Source organism: Zea mays, chromosome 2 (assembly GCF_902167145.1).
Source record: "Zea mays cultivar B73 chromosome 2, Zm-B73-REFERENCE-NAM-5.0, whole genome shotgun sequence".
Taxonomy (NCBI): domain Eukaryota; kingdom Viridiplantae; phylum Streptophyta; class Magnoliopsida; order Poales; family Poaceae; genus Zea; species Zea mays.
Window position 1 is genome coordinate 226,544,756 of NC_050097.1, and position 18,667 is coordinate 226,563,422.

The 18,667-nt window shown below is 42.9% G+C and overlaps 1 protein-coding gene across 1 annotated transcript; it reads right to left on the reverse strand.

Annotated features, from left to right (window-relative positions):
- Window positions 1-278: 278 nt before the first annotated feature.
- LOC100285625 (uncharacterized) lies at window positions 279-4,272 on the reverse strand. The gene is made up of 3 exons (NM_001158516.2): window positions 3,920-4,272; window positions 2,526-3,457; window positions 279-1,748 (listed from the first exon to the last, which is right to left on the reverse strand). The coding sequence occupies exons 2-3, from the start codon at window positions 3,342-3,344 to the stop codon at window positions 753-755; spliced, it is 1,815 nt and encodes a 604-aa protein (NP_001151988.2). The 5' UTR covers window positions 3,345-3,457; window positions 3,920-4,272; the 3' UTR covers window positions 279-752.
- Between the last annotated feature and the right edge of the window lie 14,395 nt (window positions 4,273-18,667).

The following is an 18,667-nucleotide window of genomic DNA, read 5'->3' on the forward strand; positions in this document are numbered from 1 at the left end:
AAATACCGAAGGGGATTGGAGGGGCTAAAATTCTCTCCTTATTCAAAATTGAATAAAGAGGGGATTTTAGGCCCTCCATTTCTCTCCGGTTTTGTGGCTCCCAAACTGGCCCTCAGGGTTAATTTAGTGACCAAGGATCACGGAGGATTGGAGGGAATTGATGGAAAAAATTTTATTTCCTGCTCAATCCGCTTATCATCAAATCAGATGGACACACATAGATATCAATCTCCAGAATGAGTAATATATAAGTACAGCATCGCGCACATACAGAAACATCCTGCCAGGTACCTAACAGCATGTCTCAGACTTCATCAAACCACAAACTAAAACTCTCACCACTGGAAACCAGTCGCCACTGGTCTAACGTTTGAATTAGAAAGGAGCATGGAAATAATAAATAGAAATGTTAAACGAAAAAAAAAACACAAAAACTGCAGATGAATGATCGGCCAACAGTGTTTCACATTGCTACCACTACAGCTAAAATCTCGATAATGATACAGTTGATCCATCTTACAACACCAGAAGAAAACAATCCTGAGGATACACAAGGCAAGGATGTACAAACGTAAACAGCAGTACAGCACACATTGATAGACCTTCGAATCGAACGACAAATCCTAGTGCTTGCCTGACATGCAGCGCCAGAAAAATAGAGAAGATAGAGAAATAATTCTGATTATTCCAAGTTGAAGCAACTCCTGCAACATTTGGTATCCGACAAGCACCCACTCATCACATAGGCTAAACTAGTTCGCTACAATAAGCTCATCTTCAGGATTGGCATTTTGAGGTAGCATCGTCAATTCATCGTCAGCTGCACTGAAATGATATTTCTCTCCAACAGCTCTCAGAAGCTGGTAAACTTCAAACATTGTAGGCCTTTCCTTTGGAGAAGAAAGCACACAAGAGCATGCAACCTTCATGCACTGAAGCAGCTCAGCATCGTTGTCCTTTCCAATCAAAGACTTGTCAACTGCATCCTGAAGTATAGAGTTGTTTGACAGGTACGTTATCCAATCCACCAAACTCCCTTTGAAGTTCTCTGGCGCATTTGACACATGTGTGGGCTCTTCACGAGTAACAAGTTCAAGTAAGACAACTCCAAAGCTATACACATCCCCTTTTGGAGTGGCCACAAGAGTGCGTGTATACTCCGGAGCTACATACCCTAAGTCACCAAACTCACCATTCACAAATGTGCTCAGGTGGGTGTCGATGGGATTCATAAGCCTTGCCAAGCCAAAATCAGAAATCTTAGGCTCATAGTCATCATCAAGCAATATGCACTTGGAACTAATGTTCCTATGAAGAATGCGAGGGTTGCAACTGTGATGAAGCCACGCCAAACCTCTAGCACTCCCAATGGCAATTTTTAGCCTCAATGGCCATTCTAATGCCTTTTTGTCACTGTTTTGCTGGTGTAAATTATCATAAAGTGAACCCTTTGGCATGTACTTATACACCAAGAGCCTCTCATTCTTGACAATGCAGTATCCCAAAAGCGGCACTAAGTTACGTTGCCTTACACTTCCCAGAGTTGACATCTCAGATGTAAATTGGTCCTCTGAATGCTGAGTGTCCTGCAACCTCTTGATAGCAAGGAATGAACCATCTGGAAGTGTTGCTCTGTACATAGTTCCTGATCGACCAGTTCCAATAATATTGTCCTTTGTAAAATCGTCTGTTGCTTTCATAAGATCATTCAAGTTCATCTTTGAAACTGATTTCTCAAACAATGATACCTAAATGACAAAATAAATGTGAAAGTTCAGCGAACCAGACCACTCATCTAAGCAAAGCTGAGGAATGTAAGGGCATGCTTGGTTCCGTCAGCAAGGCTCGTTTCTCCTTGCCTGGCGAGGACCTCAAGTGACAGTAGACGTTTGTATGGTTTGCTAAGTGCATGGGAGTTTGTGTTGGCAAGTTTTTTAGTCATTTTTCCTTCATATCACAAGCGAGCTAGATCAGCTCGCCAGGGCAGGCAAGTTTTTTGGTGTCTGCAAGCTATGCAAAGCAAGGCTGCTCTGGGAACCAAACGTGCCCCAAAAAAAACTGTAGCATGTACAATAATAATATACCTAATGCTTGTCAGACATATCTACTCCTTATAAAGGCAACATGGTAGCTTCTTGTTTTGATAACACAGGTATATTCAACTAATTAGCTACATAAAGCATAACATGGTCATCAATTAAAGAAAAGGTGGCTGATAGCATGTGTGTAGTGCAGGACTGCAGGGCAGGGTATGACATGACGGGATAAGAAACTACTCAAACTAGACATAATGTCTCGGTAGTAATTATGTTTTACAGTCCAATATACACAATTCACACTCCTATAAGTATGGTAATATCTTGTGATCAGAAACTAAGACTAAAACACATGATGCATATGAGGTTACAAGACACTGGAGAACAAGAAAGCAAAGTTGATCGATAAGAAAATAGAAAGGTTATTGACTACACATTTTATACAAAATATTAACTGATATGTATCAAAATTGTAGAGTGAAAACATGCCTTTGCTCCTTTTGCTCCCTTAATAGTCTTTGCCCACTTATTTTCTTCTACATCCTTTAACTTCTTCTTCTTAGGCATTTTCCGCAAGACAATGAATAAAATAACAGCAGCTATTATTAAAGTTATAACTGCACCACCAACAGCAGAACCAACAATTATCCCCGTTCGACTGCTTGAATTGGCAGTGCAATCATTGCTTAGAGGCCTCCCACAAAGGTCTTGATTTGCAAAATCAGATGCTGGAAACTTGCTCAAAGATGAAGGAATCTGCCCTGACAATTGATTGTCAGCAACATTAAACTGCGCTAGGCGACTGAGTGCAGCAAGCTGAACTGGGATTGTTCCAGTCAATTTGTTATGTTGTAAATTGACAATGTTGAGATAAGAACAATTGGCTAGTGCTTCTGGTATCTCTCCCGAGAAGCTATTAAATGACAGATCAAGGTTTGTAACAAATGGAAGTCTCCTCGAGATGTCAGCCGGGATAGGGCCAGAGAGGCTGTTGCTTGAGAGATCCAGCGAAGTCATGCTACTACAATTCTCAAGTCCATCAGGGAATTCGCCCTTAAGACCAAAGCTACCAAGATGAAGCGAAAGGACCCTGTTCTCATTAGGATGCCAGCACTCCACACCATTGAACCCGCATATGGATCCCTCTGTATTGTTATTGAATGTCCATTCTAACTTATTGTCGGGATCAACTGATGCCTTCAGCTTCTTCAGACATTGGATATCAGTTACAGTGCCATAGCAAAGCTGACAGATCATAAAACAGAAGAATAGAGGGAAAAGAGCAGTACAGGAGCATCTAACAGCCATCGCGGTGTTCTGTATTTTCTTAATTCTTTCACCACTCAGAGTTAGTCATAAATCACAATGATTGTTCAGTGCTCTGAGGGAAGAGAGTTGTCTTGACGAGAATACAAGATAACCTGCAAATGCCAAAGAACAAATCAGGTTTAGCATTGAATTTACGAATCACAAGATCATCAATTATCCCAAAAATTACCGTCCTTAAGATGCATTAGCTAGGAGACTGAATATATGAATGCATTGTAATTGTCAAGCATAAATCCTTGAACCAAATATATCAATTCAGCTACAAGACTAAGTTTTTCAATAAGAACAGCTACAGAGGCTAAACAAACAAGCAACCTGGGCGCTAACTATGGTCAACAAGCACTAACACACAAGCATCCGAACAGAGCTATCGAACACAATCAGACTATGCTAAAGATGGACCCAGCAGTACCCAACACCAACATTTCGATCCGATTGCTCGCAGGAGGGCGCAGAACAGATCAGTCGTGGTAGCGGGCCACCGGGTCGGTGGGAACATGAACAGCAAAGCACATGGACTTTGAACAAGAAATGGTGAGACGCCGGAAGCCTACCTCAGCGTTCCGCCGCGCGCCAGGTCTCTCCGCCGCCGATGCCCGTCTCAGATAGATAGGCTGGTGCTCGCGCCAGCCGAATCGAACCGAGCCCGTCGTCGATCTCGCAGCCTCCCACCCGGTGGTCCTCGCAGATCAGGTTGCGGGACGGGCTCGCGAGCTCGCTGTCGATCCCTATCGCTCGAGGCCGCCGGCGGCTCCGGCGACGAGCGGTCCCCGAGGAGCGGGGTTGGGTGGAGGGATGACCAGCGGGGGCGGCGAGTGGGGCGGTGGGCGAGATTCCAGGGTTTGGGTCAGGGGGTGGACCGTGGACTAAAAGTCTAGACCGACGGGAGTGGAGACCTGTCGCTGCCGTGAGAGGGACAGGGGCTGTTTAGTACTTTTGTCAGACGGTTTGTGTTGATTGCGAGACGGATTTGAATAGTGGTCGATATTAGCTTCTGTGTGTTAGGCATGTACAGTGGTGTTTAATATAGAGGCTCTTAAGGTGTTTAAGGGGTGTATTTGCAAAAAAAATCTTAGAGCCGTCTCTCCATAAAGAGACGCCTCTGGCTCGTAAACCAAGTAGTAACAGACGCCTCACTTCCTACTGTACGAATTTGTCGTCTGTTCTATCGATCTGCTGCTGTACAAATGCATTTAATTCTGTATTTATTAATAGACTACATTTATAGACACTCCATTGTATAATAGAGTCTCTTAGTTGTCTCTTGTGCTTGGAGAACCGTTTTGGTGTCTCTCCACTGTACATGCCCTTAGGCATGTAAAACATAGATGTCTTTTGCTCCGTTTTTCGTGTAAGAGAGACGGTTAAAAAACTACGTTATACAACCATTAGCTCCTAAAACATTATTGCAGTTAAAAAACAGTATATAGAAAGTTAGTGAAGATTTGCATTTAACACCTTAGAGACTCTTCAAGAGATCCTTCAATTAATAGGGTTGTATAAGCCTTTAGGGGTATTTGGTTTCTAGAGATTAATTTTAAGTCGTTTCATTTTTTTCTCTAAATTATCAAATACGAAAACTAAAATACAATTTTGGTTTTCGTATTTCGTAATTTAGAAACTAAAATTCAATTAAATGGAAGGATTAAAAATTAGTCCCTAAAAACTAAACACCTTCTTAGGTGTCGTTTGGTTTGATGGACTAGTCCCTTCATTTTAGTCTCATTTAGTCTCTAAATTAACAAACGGCGAACTAAAACATGGACTAAACTGTTTTAATTCCAGTGGTGACTAAAGGGGACTTGTCGGAGAGGGAATTCTCCGGCCGGGTGGCGGAATGCACCCGCCCTAAATCCTAAGATGAGGAAGAGGCTTAAGCGTTTTGCCTATTTTGCTAAGCGATCACCGAGCACATGAACACGCGAGGATTTAGAGTGGTTTGGACCGCCGGGGCGTAATACCCTACTCCACTGTGTGTTGGATTGCTATGGAAGCTTGAGCGTTGACAGTCTCCGCCTAAGTTTGGTCTAAGAGAGCCCTCCCCCTGTAACGTTGCATGCCTCCTCTTTTATAGCTAAGGGGGGTATGTACAAGGGTACTGAGCCCCGACATGTGGGCCTAGAAACTTAACAGATGTAGTACTTGGAGCTACTAATGTTTGCTGCTAGAGCAATCTTCTTGCGCCCTGACATCCAAGATCTGCGTAGCCTCGGCGTGCAGGGGAAGCTTCTCGTATAAGGGATGATGGACACAGTGCGCCGCGCGGCACGGGCGCACTGTTTGACAATGGACTGGACAGGTGCGCCATCTACAGGATCTGGACAGGACGCATTAAATGCTGAGGGGGCACATCGTCTGTCAGCAGGGTGGGCAGGCGGCGCGTCCTCTCCGCAATAAATGCAGAGACCGCGCGGCTTAGAGGCCTTACGTCAGGCTCCGCCCGCTGTCTTATGTCACGGGCTACAAGCCACGCGGCAGCAGCGAGTCTCCGCCTGAGCGAGGAGCGCAAGCGCACAGGATAAGGCCTGACACGTGTCAGTATCGGACCCTTGCTTATGCCAGGGTATCCCCTGTCCCGGGACCTCGTTGTGGCCCGGACCTTACTCGGAGGGATCTGGACCCCATCCAATGGACCCGTCATGCTTACTTGGAAGTCCAGGACCGTAATCGGTGGTCCGGGTTGTGCGTACAGAGGTCCGGTGCTTTCTTGCGGAGGTCCGGTCCGACTGATACATCCTGGGATGTATCATCTTTTCTCGTCACGTGGTGCCCCTTGAGCCGTCCACGCGGTGGGGCCGGGTGCTGTTCACCGTGCGGCTAGAGATCATCGTACGGGCACCGCGTCTTCATACTGTAGTAAGGGATACCCCTGATTTAGGGTACCGACAGTACTAAACCATATTAATTGCACTTTGCACCTCCTTTATTTATAATTACGGGAGAATGCTAAGTGGTATTTTGGTCTTCTTACTATTAATTTAATGTGTTCTGAATTATTTGTCCCTAAAAGCAAACAGAGTAGAGACTAAACTTTATTCCTCTAACTAAACTTTAACTACTGGACTAAAGGAACCAAACGGACCCTTAATCTATACTACTCTATTAAAAACCTAATGTGGGACTACACTACACCGTGCAAAAAAAATAGTGCAGAGTTCTAAAAATTTAGAACTAATCACTGGACCACGCATACCTTAGTGATTAGAAATAAATAATAATTTTATTTGAATAAATATAAATATATATATATATATATAACAATAGTAGCAAAAAGCATGGACAACTGGCTAGTTATCGATGAAAATTAAACATTTCGGTTTTTATTATTTTAGTTCATTTATGGTTCACGAGATGGGTTGTTTGTCACCATTCGTTGCCAGTGGTGATCGCTGCGAGCCCGCGACGTGAGAAAGAGCAACGATGCGTGCATAAGGTGAAGAACCCTCTCAAGCTCTCACTGTTTCATTTCATATGATTCATGTCTCTTACAGTCTGTAGTATTCGGCTATATATATACCCTCCCACTCTCCTAACGTAGGGGTATCACACTTATTACAACACAAATGTAAGGAGGTGTTTGGTTTCTAGGGACTAATATTTAGTCCCTAGATTTTATTCCATGTTAGTTCTAAAATTACCAAATATAGAAACTAAAACTTTATTTTAGTTTCTATATTTAGCAATTTATACACTAAAAAGGAACACCCTCTAAGTGAGTAAGTCTATGTGTGTATATGTATACATATCTCAGCTCTCTCCTCACCATACAACGGTGTAACATCATCCACACTAGCTGAAGCTGTTTGTCCCCAAGCAACCGCATCAGGAATTTGCTTGGTGACCACATAGTAGTCCTCCCATGTCGTTGCATCCTCCAGTAGAGACGTCCACTTGATGAGAGCTTGAGGAACAACGATGTTACCCTTGTGGACAAGACGACGTTGGTGAGGTAGATCCTTATAGACATGAGTGAAATCTGGAGTAAACAGCTTGAGTTGTGAGACATGGAAAACCGTCCATTTGCAGATAATAGCTACTACTCAAACACAGTTTGGTATCCCATAAACGAAACAATTCCTTCCAAAAGATTGATGTGAAAAACCTTATCATGATCTGATACAATAGACTTTGGTAGACTATGGTGGACGACCACGTTATCCAAAAGAGCTGGAGCCATCGTTGGAGTTGTGAATGGATGTGTTGAGTGGGATGAAGTCTGAGTATTTGATGAAACGATCTACAACAACCGAGATAGTATCGAACCCTTCGGATTTTGGTAGAGCTTCAATGAAATCCATAGTGGCATCTTACCACACACCATGTGGAATGGGTAATGGCTGCAGTAACCCAGTCAGTCAGTCGAGTGTGATTGGTTTTAGCATGCATGTTGACATATCGCACACTGCTGAACAAACCGAGTAACAGCATGTTTTAGTCCGGTCCACACGAACAACTACTTCCGTACCCGATGATATGTGACCTGGATACTGAAGTGACCACCTAGTGCGTTAGCATGAAATGTTGCAATTAACTTTGTGCACGGTCCAGAGTTATGGCCAACCCAAATGCGAGTACCCTAACGACGGATCACCCATGCTGTAAGGAAATTAGGAAAAGACCTTGTCATCTGGACTGTGTACAACCAGCTACTGTAATAGTTGTTGTGCCTCGGCATCAGTGACATATGAATAATTGAACACCTCCTGGAACCAAGCTAGATTCGTTGTGGTAAGCGAATTCAGAGTGTGCTCTAGTGGCAGCCGAGACAAGGCATCTGTCACTGTATTGTCTGGCCCCTTTTTGTATATGATGCAAAATTGAAGCCCCATGAGACGATTCATCACCTTCTATTGTAAGTCTGAGTGGAGAGTCTGTCCTTCCAGAAAAAAACAGGTTGCGATGATCAGTCCAAATGCAAAACTCCTGTCGTTGAAGATAGTGACGCCATCGATCCACCGCCATAATGAAGGCGAGAAATTCCTTCTCGTAAACAAATAAGTGGTGATGCTTGTCGGCTAAGGGCCCGTTCGGCTGCCTGGGATGTTTTCCAGGCCCAAAACAGTTCCGGACCAGGACACAGTGTTCCACTCATTCCAGCCCAGGAACTAATCCGGAGGATACGAGACCGGGTTTCGTATCGGGCCGTGGACAACAAACAATCTCTAAACCTGGTGGCTTCTGGTTTTTATCAAGTTCAAACGAATGACTGTTTTAATCCGGGCCGAATTGGGCCTAAAGCTTTTCTCAGAAAGCAATGGGTTGCCCATGCTGCATATATGAGAACTGCTCCAATCCCATAGTCGCATGCATCCATCTCGACCACAAACGATTCTCTGAAATTTGGCAGTGCCAGCACCACAGTGTAGACGACATGGCAGATTTTGTTGGATCTTTTATGGGCTTGGCCCATTTATTGAATAAACTCTATGGTGTGTAATGGTGGAGAATACCAATAATACCACATTGGAAGTCCAAGGGTCTTTTGCCTTGACTTATATAGTGGGATTTATTCCACTTAACTTGAGAAGTCAAGAAATGGACAAGGGCGTGCCACACGCGCGCGCGCGCCGCCGCCGCCGCCGGCCGGGCCGGGCGTGGCGAGGCAGGCAGGCGAGCGGCCGGGCGTGGCGTACGCCGAGTGACCCTGTCTCTTCGACTGCCGAGTGACTCTGTCTCTTCGTCAGCCAGCCGAGTGACCCTTCTCCTTCAGCTGCCGACTTATGGCGTGACTCGGCAAGAGCTGGCCGACTCATGGCATAACTCGGCTAGAGCTGGCCGACTCTTGGCGTGACTCGGCGACCTTTCTCCTTCAGCTTCCCTCTGCGAGAGGTTAAATAGAGGAGCACCCCTGTCATTCGGTACACGAGAGAAACACTTTCAGAATCACAGTCCAGCCGCCGAGTGAGGGTATTTCCATCTCGTGACTCTGCGCGCACAGAGAAGCGAGAGGGCAGGTGCCTCCGAAGCCGGTGCCGTTCGAGACCTTGCACGGGGGATCGGCAATTAGGTTTTTGGGGAGCGTCTTCGCGACTGCCCAACGTCTCGATCGGATGACAAGAGAAGTTGGACAAGGATCAGGATCCTCGGAGCGCATGGGAGGGTATGATCAATTCAGTTCATTACAGTTTTATATTCTGCATATTATATATGTCGTATGTAGCTTTGCTCTATCGTATTATAATATGTTATATCTGTCTGTCTTAATTTTACAGTCATCATGTTTATATTGTTATCTGTTTATTTCCTGTTGTTCTGCAATAATCCATGAACCATGTTTATATGCTTATTTTATTTATATGAATTACATGCTTCATATGTTTTGTGTTCTCATGATCCATATTGTTATGGATATTTTTGAGATCACGATTTCCATGTTTGATTATCTATTATATGTCATCATCATAATGTTAATTTATGGAATTAAAATAATACAGAAAATGCCTATATATCTAACAATCCAAAAACCTAATATTAGGCATTTTTCTGTCAGAGGTTTTGCTGCTGTGCTAAAGCCTGATCCTTTTGATGGTAAAAACTTCTTGATATGGAAAGCTAAGATGGAATTGTGGCTAACTGCAATGTCTTGTTTTCATGCCGCTGAGGGCAAGCCTGCCAACTTACCTCCTGAGGATGAGGCTAAGTTTAAGGCTGAAGACAACCTCTTTCGAGGAGCAGTAATTAGCGCACTGGATACTAAATTCCAGAAAAGCTATATCATCCTTCCCACGGGGAAAGAGCTGTGGGATGCTCTTGTTGGAAAGTTTGGAGTTACTGACGCTGGTAGCGAGCTGTATCTCATGGAGCAGCTGTATGACTACAAGATGGTTGAGAACCGATCTGTAGTGGAACAGGCTCATGAGTTTCAGGCACTAGCTAAGGAACTCGAACTTTTTCCTTGTCCTTTGCCTGACAAGTTTGTGGCTGGCGGTATAATCGCCAAGTTGCCACCTTCTTGGAAGGACTTTGCTACCTCTCTCAAACATAAGAGACAAGAGTTCAATGTGGAAGAGCTCATTGGTACTCTTGATGTTGAGGAAAGGGCTAGAACAAAGGACAGTGGAAAAGGTGGTGAGACCTCTACTGCTAATGTGGTGCAGAAGAGAAACTTTCGCAAGTTTAACAAGAAGAAAAACCAGAACAAACCAGAGAACGCAAATAAACCTGTTCAAACAGCACAGTTTAAAAAGAAGAACAACAATAACAAGGGAAAGGGAGGATGCTTTGTCTGTGGCAGTGATCAACATTGGGCAAGAGAGTGCCCTGATCGCAAGTTCACACAGGACAAGAAATCAGCTAATGTTGTAACCACTGAAACTGAAGGAGGAACATCTGGGTATGGTAATTCTTTACCATTTGTTCTTTCAGTCTGTAATTCACCTGAGTGGTGGATGGACAGTGGTGCAAACATTCATGTGTGTGCTGATGTCTCTATGTTTACTTCCTATCAGGTCGGGAGGTCTGGCGCCTTGTTGATGGGAAATGGGTCGCGAGCTCATGTTCTTGGTGTTGGTACGGTCATTCTGAAGTTTACTTCGGGAAAGACGGTGCCATTGAAGAGCGTGCAGCATGTGCCCTCTATCAAGAAGAATCTCGTTAGCGCGTCTATGCTATGTCGAGATGGATACAAAGTTGTTCTTGAGTCTAATAAATGTGTTGTGTCGAAACATGGTACTTTTGTTGGTAAAGGATATGACTGCGGAGGCTTGTTCCGCTTATCACTGCATGATGTGTGTAATAAACTGGTGAATTCTGTTCATTTTTCTGATGAGTCAGATTTATGGCATTCACGTTTTTGTCATGCAAGCTTTGGCTGTCTTATGCGGTTAGCAAATATAAATTTAATTCCTAAATTTAACTTGGTCAAAAAGTCTAAGTGTCATGTGTGTGTTGAATCAAAACAACCCCGCAAGCCACACAAGGCTGCTGAGGCGAGGAGTTTGGCACCTCTAGAACTTGTTCATTCTGATCTATGCGAGATGAATGGAATTTTGACCAAAGGTGGTAAAAGATACTTTCTCACTTTTATAGATGACTCCACTAGATTTTGTTATGTGTATCTCTTAAAAACAAAAGATGAAGCGTTCAATTATTTTAAGGCCTATAAAGCTGAAGTTGAGAACCAACTTGAGAGGAAAATAAAACGTTTAAGGTCTGACCGAGGTGGAGAATATTTCTCTAAAGTGTTCGATGAGTTCTGCGTGGAACATGGTATTATTCATGAGAGGACACCGCCATTCTCACCACAATCCAATGGGATTGCTGAAAGGAAAAACCACACTCTAACAGATTTAGTGAATGCCATGTTGAGTACAGCGGGATTATCCAAGGCATGGTGGGGTGAGGCGATTTTGACAGCATGTCATGTCCTGAATAGAGTTCCAACAAAGAACAAAGAGATCACTCCATTTGAGGAATGGGAAAAGAGAAGATTAAATCTCTCATATTTGCGCACTTGGGGTTGTTTGGCTAAAGTGAATGTGCCAATCAACAAAAAGCGTAAACTTGGGCCTAAAACTGTTGATTGTGTATTCCTTGGGTACTCTTTTCACAGCACTGGGTATAGGTTCTTAATTATAAAATCTGATGTGCCTGATATGTATGTTGATACTATCATGGAATCACGAGACGCAACATTTTTCGAGAATGAGTTTCCCATGAAGAATACACCTAGTGATACAAGTCATGAGACTATAATTCCCCATGAGCACGAACTGTCGATTCCTATAGATCATGCTGAGGATTCCCACGTGCACATCCCTGAGGAGGATGACACTATAGTCACTCGAAAGAGCAAGAGACAGAGGGTTGCAAAATCCTTTGGTAATGACTTTATAGTGTACCTTGTGGAAGACACACCAACTACCATTAGTGAGGCATATTCCTCTCCTGATGCTGACTTATGGAAGGAAGCAGTAAGGAGTGAGATGGAATCTATTATGTCTAATGGAACTTGGGAGGTCGTTGACCGTCCTTATGGTTGTCAACCTATAGGTTGCAAATGGATCTTCAAGAAAAAGCTTAAGCCTGATGGTACAATTAAGAGGTACAAGGCAAGGCTTGTGGCCAAAGGATATACCCAAAAGGAGGGTGAAGATTTCTTTGATACCTACTCACCAGTGGCTCGACTGACTACAATTCGCACATTAATAGCCGTGGCAGCCTCTTATGGTCTTATCATTCATCAGATGGATGTTAAGACAGCTTTCCTAAATGGAGAGTTGGATGAGGAGATCTATATGGATCAGCCAGAAGGGTTTATTGCGGATGGTCAAGAGAACAAGGTGTGCAGGTTGATAAAATCATTGTATGGCCTAAAACAAGCACCTAAGCAATGGCATGAAAAGTTTGATAATACTCTTACAGCAGCTGGCTTTGTTGTAAATGAATCTGACACATGTGTATACTATCGGTATGGTGGGGGTGAGTCTGTTATGCTGTGCCTTTATGTTGATGACATTTTGATCTTTGGATCAAATCTCAATGTGATTGAGGAAGTTAAAAATCTTCTATCGAGCAATTTCGAGATGAAAGATTTGGGAGAAGCTGATGTCATTCTAAATATCAAGCTTGTTAGAGAAGTTGATGGTGGGGTAACTTTGTTACAATCCCATTATGTGGAAAAGGTATTGAGTCGCTTCGGTTTTAGTGACTGTGATCCTGCTCCAACACCTTATGACCCTAGTGTGCTATTAAGAAAGAATCGGAGAATAGCAAGGGATCAATTGACATACTCCCAGATCATTGGCTCGCTCATGTACCTTGCAAGTGCAACAAGGCCAGACATCTCTTATGCTGTGAGTAAGCTAAGTCGGTTTGTGTCGAAACCAGGAGATGATCACTGGCGTGCTCTTGAGAGAGTGTTGCGGTATTTGAAAGGTACTATGACATACGGTATTCATTATACCGGAAACCCAAAAGTACTGGAAGGCTATTGTGATGCCAACTGGATTTCTGATGCTGATGAGCTTTATGCCACAAGCGGATATGTGTTTCTGTTTGGAGGTGGCGCTGTTTCCTGGAAGTCTTGCAAGCAGACTATCTTAACGAAGTCTACAATGGAAGCAGAACTCGCAGCATTAGACACTGCTGGGGCTGAGGCCGAGTGGCTTCGTGATTTCCTATTGGACTTACCGGTAGTTGGAAAACCGATACCGGCTATTTCCATGAACTGTGACAACCAAACGGTGATTACAAAGGTTAACAGTTCTAGGAATAACATGAAGTCTACAAGGCATGTTAAGAGGAGATTGAAATCTGTCAGAAAGTTGAAGAACTCCGGAGTTATAACTGTGGATTATGTCCACACATCAAATAATCTGGCAGATCAATTCACTAAGGGTCTATCACGCAATGTGATAGAAAGTGCATCGAGGGAAATGGGTATGAGACCCATGTGAGATCTACTCTAGTGGTAACCTGCTCTATGTGATCGGAGATCCCGTGAAGTAGAGTGGAGAAACAAGCTAGGAGTAGATTGTGAAGAAAGATCCCTTCCTTAACTCATTTCTGATGCACATCTTTCCTATCTGTAAGGCAGGATGGTTTTTACCTTAATGTATTCCAAGGGTCTTATAAAGGTGAGATGTTGTCCTACAGAACATCTTCTGAGGAATACACCTATATGAGTCAGACTGCTAGTCACAGTCTATGGGACTTGGGTAATCCCTAAATACTCATGAAAGGCACTGAAGTGTGACTTATATGCTTCTAAACAGCGGGAATACCCTTCTGCAGCCTAGTATCAGCAAAGGATTTGAGTGAATCTTATTTCGCACAAAACTGTCAATTCAAGGCATAGTCCATTGTTCAGTTGTGAATGAGTGAAACTCTTATTCTAGATGGATGTTCAACTTAACAGTCTCCATTGAAACACTGGTATATCAAAGGATTGTGATTCTGATACTTCATCATTACAAACCCTAGAGTTTGGTGGGGATTGTTGGATCTTTTATGGGCTTGGCCCATTTATTGAATAAACTCTATGGTGTGTAATGGTGGAGAATACCAATAGTACCACATTGGAAGTCCAAGGGTCTTTTGCCTTGACTTATATAGTGGGATTTATTCCACTTAACTTGAGAAGTCAAGAAATGGACAAGGGCGTGCCACACGCGCGCGCGCGCCGCCGCCGCCGCCGGCCGGGCCGGGCCGGGCGTGGCGTGGCGTGGCGAGGCGAGGCGAGGCAGGCAGGCAGGCAGGCAGGCGAGCGGGCGTGGTGTGGTGTGGTTGTGTTAATTTTTAGCACTCACTAACCGCGTACGCCGAGTGACCCTGTCTCTTCGACTGCCGAGTGACTCTGTCTCTTCGTCAGCCAGCCGAGTGACCCTTCTCCTTCAGCTGCCGACTTATGGCGTGACTCGGCAAGAGCTGGCCGACTCATGGCATAACTCGGCTAGAGCTGGCCGACTCTTGGCGTGACTCGGCGACCTTTCTCCTTCAGCTTCCCTCTGCGAGAGGTTAAATAGAGGAGCACCCCTGTCATTCGGACACGAGAGAAACACTTTCAGAATCACAGTCCAGCCGCCGAGTGAGGGTATTTCCATCTCGTGACTCTGCGCGCACAGAGAAGCGAGAGGGCAGGTGCCTCCGAAGCCGGTGCCGTTCGAGACCTTGCACGGGGGATCGGCAATTAGGTTTTTGGGGAGCGTCTTCGCGACTGCCCAACGTCTCGATCGGATGACAAGAGAAGTTGGACAAGGATCAGGATCCTCGGAGCGCATGGGAGGGTATGATCAATTCAGTTCATTACAGTTTTATATTCTGCATATTATATATGTCGTATGTAGCTTTGCTCTATCGTATTATAATATGTTATATCTGTCTGTCTTAATTTTACAGTCATCATGTTTATATTGTTATCTGTTTATTTCCTGTTGTTCTGCAATAATCCATGAACCATGTTTATATGCTTATTTTATTTATATGAATTACATGCTTCATATGTTTTGTGTTCTCATGATCCATATTGTTATGGATATTTTTGAGATCACGATTTCCATGTTTGATTATCTATTATATGTCATCATCATAATGTTAATTTATGAAATTAAAATAATACAGAAAATGCCTATATATCTAACAGATTTTAGGTTTTGAAATGCTTGTTCAGCCTGTGGAGACCAGTGAAAAGCTTTCTTTTACAATAGGGAGGTCAAAGGTTTCGCTATCAGCCCATAAAATAGCACAACTTGCGATGATACCCTGTCAATCCAAGAAACGCACGGAGTTCAGTGACAGCGGTTGATGTGGGCCAAGAAAGCATTACTGCTGTTTTGGATGGGTCCATAGCCACTCCTATGGATGAGATAATGTGGCCGAGGTACTCCAATGACTGCTGCACGAATGAGCACTTAGAATATTTGATGTAGAACTGGTGATCACACAAAGTAGACGTCACTTGCCGAAGGTGGGTGAGGTGACCTTCCAAGGTGGGACTATAAATGAGGATCTCATCCAAGAAAACTGTAACATCCTAAATTTTAGGGTATAAAATTTCTTTGCTCCGTACTAAAAATTCAGTGTTACCCTTTTCTTTATTCACTTTTCTTTTCCCTTTATCAAAACAATAGAGAATTATTTTGGTTCTATAGTAGCGGGAGCTCTATAAGTGTCATGATTGTTGCATTCATGTTGTTGCATAGTATTTCCAAGTGCAAGAAGTGTTTGAATCATGTCAATATGTCTTGTAGAAGTTTCCCGTAAATTTTCGTATTTTTCTGAATATTTTTCTATTTTTTTGAAATTCAAAATCTATTTATTTGAGATACTTAAAAACATTTTCAAAAGTTCTGAATATATTTTTTTAGTTTATAGGTACCAAATCATGTCTAGGAATTTTCCTAGAACATTTGGAGCCTTCGAGATGTTTTCGGATATTAAAAACGATTTCAGCCTTTTCTGAAAATGATTTTCAATTTTAAAAATAGAATAATTACGAAAAATAAAAGATCTTCAAACCCTAGAAATATATATGGCTGAAATTCTCTTGTCGAGCCCTTTCCAAAAATTGAAACCCCACCCTCAGATTCGATCTGAAACTCCCCGAATCGGCCGCCGAAGTTTGGAGGTGTTTCCATCACCGGCGAGCAATTACTTTCGGTCCTAAAAGGAACTCAAGGAAACCCCACCTTAACCAAGGTGATGTCATCCTCATCACAAAAGATCTTAAGGGGAATATAAGAAGGTTTGGATCCCAAGAGGGAAGTGAAAAAGTCCGAAGGACTATTGGGAATATGGAGACTTGGCAAAATTAGAATGTATATCATGGGATGCATCATATTGGATCAAGTCTAATGCCAAGTGGGTTAGTGAATACTTTGGACCCAAATTTCTCACCCAAGACTAAGGTAACTAGATTTATTGTATTTCCTTTTTAGATATGCGTATCTATTTTTCTTATATCTAGTTTTACCTTACATGCCTAGTTTTACATGTAATATTTATTTTTTACTAGAGTTTCATGCATACTAGGACAATCATATGGTAGGCATGCTCGTTTTTAATTCATATCCTTGAGCAAATCTACATGGCTTAAAAAGATTAGTTAAGCGCGGCACATAGCTTTTTCAAATTCCTAAGAAAATGGCACTTCAATTGGTATCTTCATAGAGTATATCCAACATGTGGTATCATTTAACTTATATGTGCCAAAACTCGGATTATGGATAATTTGCTCTTGTTGATATCAAAGTCAAAGAGCATGTCTCCTGCAAGTATTCAAAACTTGTATGCATACTTTCAGGGGAAGGTTACTCTATAATCTAAGTCTTTGAGACAAATGCCTGTTTTCAAGTCTATTATATGCAGTAGTCTCATTGAAGGAAAATGGAGTCCCCGGAGACAGACAATAAGCTTCCACTGCAAATCTACAAGAATTCTCAATTAATTACATAAGTGGTTTCTTTCCACAATTGGTGTCATTTACATGTCTTCTCTAGAATTTGATTATACTATATTACAAGTCTTATGCTTCCCGTGTTGCTATAAATGCATATGTTGTCAAAATATATCTTTTACGTATACATAGGGGAGTTAGTCTAATCAATCATGTCTTGTCCCTCTCTTTCTCATGTGCTTTAGCTAAGTAGAGGATCTCTGACAGGGGGAGTATATCTTCGTCTATGACAAAGGTGGAGAATATTCTTTCAAAGAGGAGAACACTTGTTTAGGGGGAGTAAGATTTTAGAGCTACAAGTAGTAAATCCTTCAAAGGGCAAGCCTTTTTGCTTCCTATATGTTGGGGACTTGTTCTCAAATGCTATGAATTAAGAACAAGGCAACATAAAGTGTTAAATGTTAACGTCCTTCGTCCATGAAACATTATTCCCTTGAGGATAATGAGCCTTGGACGAAGGTTGATGAGAGATTAATTACGAAGCTTAAGTCTTCGTAATAAAATTTCAACAGATATTGTAAGACAACATAAAATAAAGGGTATAAAAAGGGGTAAATAAATTATAGACGAATTATATTATATTTACTTAATATATTGAATCATACGATAATACCTCTGCCTTGGCAAAGGTTGGATTCCGAAAGATGCGATTGCAATCATCAGAATGCGTGAACAGTAAAGGAATACTGTTCACTATTTATAGGCACAGGATGCAGCCTGTGAGGAATTACAAGTATGCCCCTTATAAAAGTTTACAACATTGACTCAGACATTTATGGACTAAAAGGTCATTCTATCTTTAAGTCGGTTTGTAATACCGAAGCTTCATGAAGAGGAACCTTCGGCCATCTTATACAAACAGCTTCAGCCGAAAGCCGCCTCTTCCCAGGAGACCTTCGGCGACGAAGCATAGACCCAACAGTAGCCCCTTTCGCGGTGCTAGATCGTTTTTCGTGACGAGCTTGATCTGTGAAAAAAGTCTCTTAAGCTTCGGGCGCCGAAGGTCTAAAAAACACCTTCCCTGAGCTCGTTGTCGAGAAACGATTCAGTTTCCCAGCGGGTAGCGGTCCCACCTTGCAGAGTTACTGTTTGGTCTCTGCGGTCCACCTCGCAGCGAGTGCGAGCGGGTGTCCGCCTGGTGTAAAAATCCCGGCGCTTCGCCTTCTTACCTGCAGTACTATATAAACAGACGAGTAGGTGTGAAGTTACCACAGCATTCATTGCTATTTGCACTGTTTTGCTGCCAAAATTTTTAACCATCGCCGAAGCTTAACTCCCGGAATCGTACGAAGCTCCAGCTTGAAGCCTGCTTCGTCAGAAGAAAAAACTTCGGAAGAAAAAAGTATTAAATTTCCAAAAATTCAGAATTAAATGGCCAGAGTACGTTCTACCGCCAGGGTTGAGCGTG